Consider the following 10,505-nt stretch of genomic DNA (forward strand, 5'->3'; position numbering starts at 1 on the left):
AATTTTGGGATTCGAATCATGTTAAGAAAGCAATTTTAAATTTGGTAAACATTGAAGTATTTTTAATATCGTTATAAGTTTTCCCATTTCTGTTTGGAGACTATGGGTTTGTTCTTCCATATTTTTGTGACTCATGAGCTCAATTTTGATCAAACCTGGAGGGAACAGTTAGCCAATCAGGTCCCTTAATTTTCACAAATGCTGCTGGCCATGTCAGGTAGTTCCTGCCTGACCCAGGGTGGCTTAGCCCAGGACAACAGTAGATTCTGGGTTAGAGGAAAAGGGCTCAAGTGGCCAGAGTCATTCTGATAGCAGTCAGGAATTGGGTTATGAAGGTCAGGCTCTCTCCAGGAGCCTAAACGGAAGTGGAAATGTCTACAATTCAGGTGCTTTTGGTGAAGTCTTTTCAAAGTTCTCCTGCTGGAGCATCAGTCAGCTCACATTATCAGATGACTTTTTGCCCTATGTAGCATCTTTCTAACGTTTTTCTGATGGCAGTCACAGGAAGTTAAGAGGTGGATGGATCCTCGCTCTGATTGGTGCACGTGATGCCAAGCAGAAGCCTATCCCATCACGTGTCACATAGCGTGACTTCGAGACAGGCTCACTGCATGGCATTTTACCCAATCAGCTCTGGAGACTGCCCGTGACGTCAGGGAATGCAGCCCATATAAACCGGTCGCTGTCGCCAGTTTTCCTCACAAGCTGTGGAGAAGCCGCCTGCGACATGGCTGAGCCTGTCTCTGAAGCTACTTCTGAGGAATTCCTGGGCAAGAAGTCCACGGAAGTGCCGGGGCTGGAGAACCCAAAGCAGAAGCAGCCCAGGCGCCGCCGCCGCCGCCGCCGCCGCTGTGCCGACAGTTTCGCCACCTACTTCCCCAGGGTTCTGAAGTGCGTTCACCAGGGCCTGAGCCTGTCACAGGAGACCGTGAGCGTCATGGATTCGTTCGTGAAGGACATCTTCGAGCGAATCGCTGACGAGGCCTCGCGCCTGGTCCGCAACACCCGGCGCACCACGCTCACCTCAGATGAGATCCAGACAGCCGTGCGCCTGCTCCTGCCTGGGGAGCTTGGCAAGCACGCCCTGTTCGAGGCCACCAAGGCCATGATCCTGCACATTAGCTGCAAATGAGCTGCCTGAGCAACACCGGAACATCGCAACCCAAAGGCTCTTTTAAGAGCCACCTCCTTTCTCACAGAAAGACCTGTAGCACTAAAAGTGGGATCTACTCTTGTGTTTGATCCCGTGGCTTTCTGCCGACATTGAAAGCACTTTTACCGTGGACAAAACATTATCGGTCTACCTTAATAAATATAGAGAGTGTAATTTATTCCAGGGAAAAGTGTAGATTTTTTCCCTTCACCACGTTGCCATTCGTGGCTCTCCTAAATGGTCATTCCTGACCCAGGTACGTAGGTCTGCCTTTTCGAGGATATTTGGCTTAAAATGACATTTAACTTTTTCACTCTCATTCCCTCAGGAGTGCATGGTGGAATTTTCCAGAAGTTCATTATATCTGATATGGCAACAGATAAAGTTCAGAAGCAGATATAAGAATCCATCTGTCTTCTGGTAGGCCACATATTAAGGAGATTTTCAAATATCTGGAAAAAATGCCATTCTCCTCTGTACTCTTTCAGATGAAATATTTTTCATACGAATTTGGAGTTGACATTAACATGATGTGATTGTTCTGTATTATGATTTTAGAATAAATTTTAAGTTTATTGAATCTCTTCTAACACGTCATACAGTGATATTTGCTGATACTATTGACATAATAGCTCTTTGGGCCTTTATTTTTAAAAGTGTAAAGTTTCCCAAGACAAAACTGTTGTAGATACTTACTCATTTACATTATCGACAATAATGAATGCAGTTTGCTTCATGGAAAATCATGAATTTTTCTTAACCTTGTTGTATTTCATCCCTTTTCTAAATGACCAATTCTGTTTGTTACTTTTCTACACCTACATTTCCAGCAATCTATAAGGTCAAAATTATTTTTCTATTAATTTTATTTACCATCTTATTCACATCGTTCCACGACTGTGTTACGAAAAATTTCAGAAATACTTTATGTGTGATATGCAGTAATGTTCAGAAGCGGATATATCCATCAATGTATGCCTACAATACTTTTCCATCATACCACACATTAGGCCTGCATTTAAATATATAAATGAGGAATGATACACAATACAGAAATCAATTTTTTAAATTCCTCAAACAAATAACTTTTTCAATTTCCTGCTTTGTAAAATTTTTATTTGAGTACAACCCTGTTGTATTGTCATACCCAGTGTGTGGCACCGAGCAGCATCTCAACAAGTGTGTGTGCATGGCACTACATTTCAGATTGAGGACGGCTCTCGTTCCTTGACACTCTTTCCATTGAATGATCCTGTCTGTTTTCCCCTGCTCTTAACCCTGGGCAGACATGTTATTTCTTTGACCATTGGAACATGGTAGAAGTGTTGTTACACCGATTACAGATCTAATTTTTAGGACCGGTGGATTCTGCCTTGCTTGTTGAGACCTCTGAGCTGCCTTGTAGGAAGTCTCCCTATCCTGCTGGAGACACCACATGGATAGGCTTTGAGACTCTGTGGAGTTGATGATAACATGATGCAATGTGTTTTCAAATAGATTCATTAAAAATTTCTGTTCTACTATTTTCTACCACTTGAGCTCTTTTCCTCTAACCTAGAATCTAATGTTGTCCTGGGCTAAGCCACCCTGGCTCAAGCAGGAACTATCTGACATGGCCCAGCAGCATTTGTGCAAATTAAGGAACATAATTTGCTAATTGTTCCCTCTTGATTTGATCAAAATGCTCAGTGAGCCAGAGATACATGAAATGGCAAAAGCACAGTCTCCAAACAGAAATGGGCAAACCTATAAAGATATTAAAGCTGCTTAAAAATCAGTTTGAGTTCCTTGAGAGAACCTGAACTTCAAAACCCAACTCCTTGCTGTCGTAAGAATGAAGTTATGGTCCTTTACTCTCTGGCAGTGGAACTCTGGTCTGGGGAGCCTGGTGTGGTGCTGGGACGCCTTGTTTCTTCTGGGGGGACCTCCACAGATGATATATCCCTCTCGATTTTTAACAGTCACACATGGTTGTGGGACCATCCCATTCTGTGTCTCTGCCCCTCCTACCAGTCTCCAGGTGGCTTCTTCTGTGTGTCCTTAGTTGTAGGTCTTTGGTTCAGGTAAACTTCAGGCAATTCTAAACCATGGTTGTTCTGTAGTTTAGTTGTATTTTGATGTGGCCACTAGAGGAGGTAAGCACAGCATTTACCTACTCTGCCATCTTTATCAGAAATCTCTTTTGTTGTTGTTTTTAGTGTCCTGAAAATATGCATCACTGGATGATGGGAGTGTCCACTGAGAGCAGCCTAAGCCTCACCTTTTATTGGCTCAACCAATGATAGACCTGCAGACCCTGAGCCACAGCCATTGGCTCAAGGTGGAAACAGGTGACACGAGGTGAACCAATATGTGCCTTCATGGTTGGAGACTGAGGAGGAAATTGGTGTGGTATTTTTTTGTTTTGTTTTGTTTTGTTTAGGACACTAAATCTCAACCCCTGTTAATACTGGGCTTATTGTGGGGGAGAGGCAATCTTTTTGTAGTTAAACAGGCAAGTCTATATAGTGACTAGAAGAGTAGCCCCATATTATATTTTTATGTAATGTTGAGTAAAACTACTCTAGGTGAGCAATTGTTTTTCCTACCTCTTATCTGTATAACATACTTAGTTAGCAGTTACATGTCTTTCACCTGCCACCATGTAACCCTCATCTGCTCCAGCTCAGTTCAACACGTATACTGCTCAGGATGGAATCACTATGTTTATTAAAAGAATGTTTAGCAGATGCAACTGAACAATGGGAGTTATTATCCAACCACAGTTCACCTGACAACGTTCATTATTTTCGTCAGGCCCTTTGAAATGAGCCTAATCTTGTGCAGGATTAGTGTGTAAATGCAGAGGTTGCTGACTCTGTTATGGATATACAGTATCTTTCTCAAATTTGCAAATGGCAATACTGAAAGGAGAGCAAATGTGTTAGATGATGGCATCAGGATGCAAAGAGATCTGATCATGAGCAAACTTGAGCACATCAGCAAACAGGATGGTTCCCCATGCATATAACTTGGATCCAAAGGATCTGGGAAGTGTCATCAGAAGAGGCAGGTACCCAACAGTTGACTTCAAATACTGGATCAGAGATTAACTAGGCTGTGTGGATCCCCAGCACACAGTCTTAGAACTATTGGATTGAAAGTACAGGAGGACAGGTTTGGGCACAGTGGAACCATCCTGTCACAGCAAGGGGCTGAGTGACTCTATTGGATAATTGTTCAGGCAAGAAGTAAGGTATTGGTGACTAACCTGGTGACTTCCAAATCTCAAATCTTCAGGCTACACTAAGCCCTGTGATTGTGTCACCTCATTGATATTTGATCAGTTGCCCCACCTGCTGTTTTGCTTATGGAAGTTTATGCTATTGCAGAGAAAATAGCTTCCACTTCCTGTAAACCTAGAAATTACTTAAGGATGTCAGCCCTTAGAAATGGGTAGTAAGATAATAGTTGAGATTGCAAATAGATATGGACAGCATAACCCTTTCTGTAGGAAAATATATGAATACTAATAGACCAGTCTGGATGGTTATACATTCAAATGCTAACATGTCTAATTGGTGGGATTATGTAGGTGACTGTTTCTTATAAATTTCAAGTGATAAAAGTGTTGTTTAGGGCAGGGATCTGGACTTACCTATTCACATGTATTCCTTATTGTATTAGTCTGCTCATGTTGCCATAATAAAATACCACAGACTGGGTGTCTTAAACCATAGTAACTTATTTTCTCATGGTTCTGGAGGATAGAAGTCCCAGGCTAAGGACCAGCAGGGTCAGTTTCTGGTGAGAACTCTTTTCCTGACTTGCAGATCACCACCTTCTTGTTGTGCCATCACATGGCTGGTGGTAGTGGGGAGAAATCTCTGGTGCCTCTTCTTCTTCCTCTAAGGACAGTCCTATCAGATTAGGGCCACACCCTTATGACCTCAATTAACCTTAATTACCTCCTAAATACCGTCCCCAGATCCCATCACACTGTGGGGTCAGAGTTTTAGCATATTAATGTTTTCTTGGGGGGGTATAATTCAGTCCATAGCATTTATGGTCACCACGAACACAAAAAATACTTGGTTCATTATACAATGAATTCTGTTCAGGACAAGAACTAGACCAGAGAGGTTCAGTGCTGTGGGTCTAAATTAGCTGGTATTAGATATCTGAGTTTATGCTCAATAGAAAAAGTCACATGCTTAGCAGTGTGTAAGCAACTGCCTCCTGCCCCTCTTCCCTATCCAACCTGTCTTGGGTGTCCCCTCCCATTAAGCTGAAAATCACTTTCTAGAAACCAAGAGAGTTTAGCTAAAATTCTAGCCCTTACTCACCTTAGGTCACTTCAGACCTGTGGTTTCATTTCTTCATTTTTGAGATAAGAGGGCTAGTCCACATGACCTCTTCTCCCAAAGGTTCTCAAATTCTGATTCCTACTCTACAGAAAATCACTTAGCCTTCCCAAGTCAGTACCCACTTGATCTAGAAAGAAAAGTGCCGTTTCCATGTGATAAATCTGCTAACGTAGCTTTCTTGTGCCCCCCCCTTTTTTTTTTTTTTGGCTGAAAAGAGTACCCTTGTGTACTTCCTTAGAAGACTACCAAGAATGAACCACAGGAGCCTTAACATAGTGATTATATTTATTATGTTATTGCTACATTAGAAATGAAAATAAATTGTGAAAAGCTGCAAAAGCATGCAACTTCATGAAGATTATGGAGCAATGGAGGCATCCATTGTAGAAGGGTAAAAGTGGCTTATCCTATAAGAGGTGCAAGGACTACACACACAAAAGTCATCAATGGTGAGATTATTGACAGCATCTGCCAGTTGGAATTTATGCACAATGGAAAGTTTAAAAATGTATGTAAAGGAACACTGGCTACCCCTTAGCCAGGGAGTATGGGTGAGAAGACATCAGAAGATGCCTGAAATCTCTACAACACAAAGGTTTACAAAAAACAAGCCCCAAACCAAGAGACTCAGGCAATGTTGACATTTGCTGCTGGGAGAAGATCCTCATTTTACGATGTTTGAACACACTCTTTTTCCTGCTGGATAGCTGGGGAAAAAACATAAACACACACACACACACAAAATCATTAAGAGGGCACTTTCCTAAGAGTAAGTTCAGTTTCTTCCAAAAGAGCTCTTTGCCAAGTCACTGAAGGCTGCCATACCTGCTTTTAATTTAGAATGTCAAGGCACTAACCACAAATCCTCAGTCGTGTGTGTGCACGCATGCACACATGCATTAATACCTGAACGTTCATCAGACTCTACATGAACTGTGGGTTTTTTTTTCCCATTTGAGAGGTAGATTTATACTGTCATTTTCCCAATTGTTATTCTGAGAATGAGGAGCAAGTCAAGTATTTTCTTCAGGTTTATCTATCACTATACAATGAACAATTATGAAGTTATGCCCTTTCAGACAATGTTTACTAACTTTGGAAATTTCATACAATGCTGACATGACAAAACCTGCCCCTTGGCTTGGAGTTTCTTCAGCACAGTGTAAGTCTAGAGGGAAAAACCAATCCCTTGATCCCTGGGAGACTTGAGTATACCCAAGATCTAAATTGATCCTCCCACCTCTTCTCGTGGTCAGCTAGAGAAGGCCAAAACCACAGTTTGCTAGGCTTTTTACAGATGAGATCACAGACCCATATCGCTAGATGCAGAAAAATGCCCAATAACTAAAAGTTTGACAAAACTAAGATGCTTTCAATCCTAAGTCCAATATTCCAAGATCGGTTTAAATGTGGTTTTTAGTAATTTTCCAACAAAAATTACTAAAGTTTTTTAATTCTCCCATTACTACTAGGGCCTATTTTGTGAGAACCACTTACTTATATAAGCCAAGTAAAAATGCAACTATTTAATATTTTTAAATGTTGCATTAAATACATTGGTACTCTATTGCTCAGTTTATGGCAAAATTTACTAGAAGCATTTATTTACTAAGTGTATCAATTTTCACCATTGTTTGTCTCAACTAGAAAGCCCATATGACTTACTTTCCTTTGAGGGGAGAGTATTTTTTTCTTCTGTGTTAGTTTTCTTCAGTTTTGACCTGTCAAATTTCTCCACTTCGGACAAGTCTGGCTTATCACTCATCTTGACTAAAAGAAAGACTGGGGGAAAAAAAAACCATAACAAACCTTATCTGGTAGAACTATTATCACACTAAGGAGTTAACAGCCAAAATTAAAATTCTCACATTGAATATCAATGTGTATTTTACCTGTTGATTTTCAACAGGAAAACAGCAACAGATCTTAGAAAAATCATGTTTTTATTAGATTACTTTTTATTCCACATCATTACCCCATCTCTGATAGGCAGTAAATGCAATTGGATTAGGATGCACTAGAAACCAAGATGCTCTAGAAATCCCCAGCCAATATGTCTGACTCTTAAAATCACAGCAAAGGTAAAATGGAGGTGATAGAAGCACAAGAGCAGTTAGAGATAGAAGAGAAAAATAAGGACTGGCTTTAACCAGTTAATGAATTTGTCACAGGAGATGGCACTGTTTGAGCATCTTCACTTTGTATTTAGTTACTTGGGGAAGGTGGGGCATTATTCTTGGAGGGTAGGAAGCAGCACACAAAAAATGGTAGATTAAGTTGGACTAATTTCCATCTATTTCATCTGCCCAAAGAAAGTAGATTAAGGGGCTACAGTAAGAGAGGAAGGTATTTAATCCAGTTATAACTAATTAAACGTCTCATAATAGCTCCTTGTGCACTGGTTTGTAAACACTGTAAGAAGACACAGCTAATTAGGATCAGACCAAGGACTTCAGCAGAATAGGAGAAAACCAAATAGAGTTGATTTTTATTTTATTTCAGTGCATTTTCTCCACAGAGGGAGAGGCGAGGCATGAAGCTAGGAGATGAGGTGCCCTGTGACCACTCGGTTTGTCGCGAAGAGACAATAGGAGACCCTAGAGACCGGAGAGCAGAGCTCTCATGCGCGTGCCTGACCCCAACCTGGAGGTTTTAATGCACATCTAGTGCCCAGGGTAAAATGGCAAGGCCCCAAGCAGCCAGAAGTTCCAAATATACCTCCTTTCCCTCGAGGTCACCCTAAGACCTTCCTATGATCAGTGAATCAGACGCCAATCTCCAAAGGTGAGAAACAGGGACTTCAAATAAATAACAGGGCTTGGCGCAAAGGCCAGTTTGTTGGCAGCACTTTGCTTACATTTTAAAATAACTATCGTCCAAATCGGAGGCCCAGCCTCACCTATCGGCCACGGGAGGGGAGAGAGCAAAGGGCCATCCCCCAAGGGCCCATTCCCGAAGGTCCCCAAGCTCCCCGTCCTCACAGCCTGGGACCTGCAGCCACAGCGGACAAGTCATCGCGCGCAGAAGACAAAGGCGCGGACTCGCCAGGAGGCGCAGATCCGAAACGCCAGTCCCAACCCGGCCTCTCCAGTCCCTGCCCTGCGTCCGCCGCGCCCTTCAGCCTCCAGCCCTCTGGCTCCAGGGGAGCCGCCCGTCCTCACCTGAAGGCTTGAAGACCGGTGAAAGGCAGCCGGCTGACCCGAGGCCGCTCCGCACACTGGCCGAGCTTAGCCTTCCCGCCGCGGAACCCTGCAGTTATAAGCCTTGAGGCAGGCCCCGCCCATGACCCTGCCCCAGACCTCTCCGGTTGGTCGAGGGAACCCAGGCCCGCCTCCTCGCCCCTCCCTCCGCTCTAGCCTTGCAGGCCTGTGTCCACTGTCTTGCCTCTACTCAGGACCTTAACCCTGCATCAGAGTTTTGATGACGCCATACCGGACCCGCGTCCCCAGACCCAGTCCAAGCCCTCTCTGATTTGCCCAGGGCAGGCCTCCCTCAAATCTCCTGCTATTTTCGTCAGGAGGTTCCATTTCCCTTCTTCCCAAGTATATTCATTCCTCCACTATAATAGAGGCCTCTGCAATAAGCAGCCACTTCTTGCCCAGTTATCTTTGAATGTCTGAACTCCGAGATTCAAGCTGAAGGAGCCCTAGTCAGGCTCTCTTGGCTTTTTATAGACACAGGAGCCTAAATATGGGGTGACGACCAAACAATGGTTTGGAAGCGATGCTGTGTTATCTGTTCTAATCTTTGGCCAGGTCATGGAGAAGGGGTGCTCATGGAGACGGTGGGAGTTCAGGATCATTCACCCCCACAGCTGGGCATATCAGTGACAGTGCTGCTCTCTTATGTAAAAGTCACATTTTCAGTTTTCTCACCCACTGGACATGGTGGTAGCCAGTTTAAGGTAATCAGGCGAGAATCTACTGAATCTATTCATCTTTATATCCCGATCCCTCGCACTTTGCTTGGCCCGTAGGAGACACTGGATAATTACGTACCTGTTTGTAGATTGAAATAATAAATCCATGATAGAGCAGATGTCTCGGACAGCAGCACCACCCAGTGTCTATGTTGGGGGAGAAAAGTGAGGATCCAGTAGTTACTTGAAAGGACTAAATCTTCAACGTCATTTTCTGGATACTCACCCAGAACCTTAGAGCATTAAGGTAAAATGGAGTAGCGCTATGTCTTTAGTTTCACCCCATATTTTTCATATGGCTCATGTGTGGTGGTAGACTTCTACATAGATCACCAATCACTCTGTACAAGGATTGCTCAAGCCCCCCCACCATCTCTCTCCATTATCTTTTCTATGTTCTTGTAGCACATTGCGTTAATTTGAGAATTTTGTCTGTTGGAGAAACTCTTAAGAGAAAGGCAGACTCATTCAAAAAATAATATTCATCGAGTACCTACAATGTCCCAGGTATTAAATATAATAAACACCAGTGTTTCCACCACTCAGATTTGAATATTGTTAACATTTGGTTATATTTACTTTTTCTTCTTTTAGGAATAAAAACATTACAGAAAAATCAGGACATCCTTGCCTCGGGCCGCAAGGCCATTCAGCTTCCCACTTCCCAGCAGTAGTCCTATCCTGAATGTAAAGTGTAGTTTCTAGCCCATTTTTCTATCACTACAAATTTATGTGATCTCTGCTTCCAGGAGCAATATGTAGCATTGTGTGAACCAGTGCCATGAGTGTAAGACTGAATTTCCACATCGCTAGGGGTTGACAGGAAGCCCCAATTCCCTCCCCCTCCGTAGCCCCAGCTTCAAAATCCTGCAGCCCCTACCTGCCCTGAATCCCTCAGAACACATCCAATGATGATGTTTATCCCCATTTGTACCAGTCACCACAAGAATCCCAAGATCCCCAGACCTCCCTCAACTACCACATTCTAACCTCAATAAGGCTGTGACCACATCCCCTCTTTAGTTCACTTCTCGAACCCCTCCCCTACTCCTAAAATACAATGTCCCCTCGATAATTCTCCATATCC

At 43.1% G+C, this 10,505-nt stretch overlaps 2 protein-coding genes across 2 annotated transcripts; one reads left to right on the forward strand and one right to left on the reverse strand.

Annotated features, from left to right (window-relative positions):
* Positions 1–727: 727 nt before the first annotated feature.
* LOC109438757 (histone H2B type W-T) lies at positions 728–1,132 on the forward strand. Its single transcript, XM_019718799.2, has one exon. The coding sequence runs from the start codon at positions 728–730 to the stop codon at positions 1,130–1,132; it is 405 nt and encodes a 134-aa protein (XP_019574358.2).
* Positions 1,133–5,766: 4,634 nt separating this feature from the next.
* On the reverse strand, positions 5,767–8,780 carry TMSB15C (thymosin beta 15C). The gene is made up of 3 exons (XM_019718801.2): positions 8,661–8,780; positions 7,165–7,281; positions 5,767–6,206 (listed from the first exon to the last, which is right to left on the reverse strand). The coding sequence occupies exons 2-3, from the start codon at positions 7,262–7,264 to the stop codon at positions 6,169–6,171; spliced, it is 138 nt and encodes a 45-aa protein (XP_019574360.1). The 5' UTR covers positions 7,265–7,281; positions 8,661–8,780; the 3' UTR covers positions 5,767–6,168.
* Positions 8,781–10,505: the final 1,725 nt, after the last annotated feature.

This window comes from Rhinolophus sinicus, chromosome X (assembly GCF_036562045.2).
Source record: "Rhinolophus sinicus isolate RSC01 chromosome X, ASM3656204v1, whole genome shotgun sequence".
Lineage (NCBI taxonomy): Eukaryota > Metazoa > Chordata > Mammalia > Chiroptera > Rhinolophidae > Rhinolophus > Rhinolophus sinicus.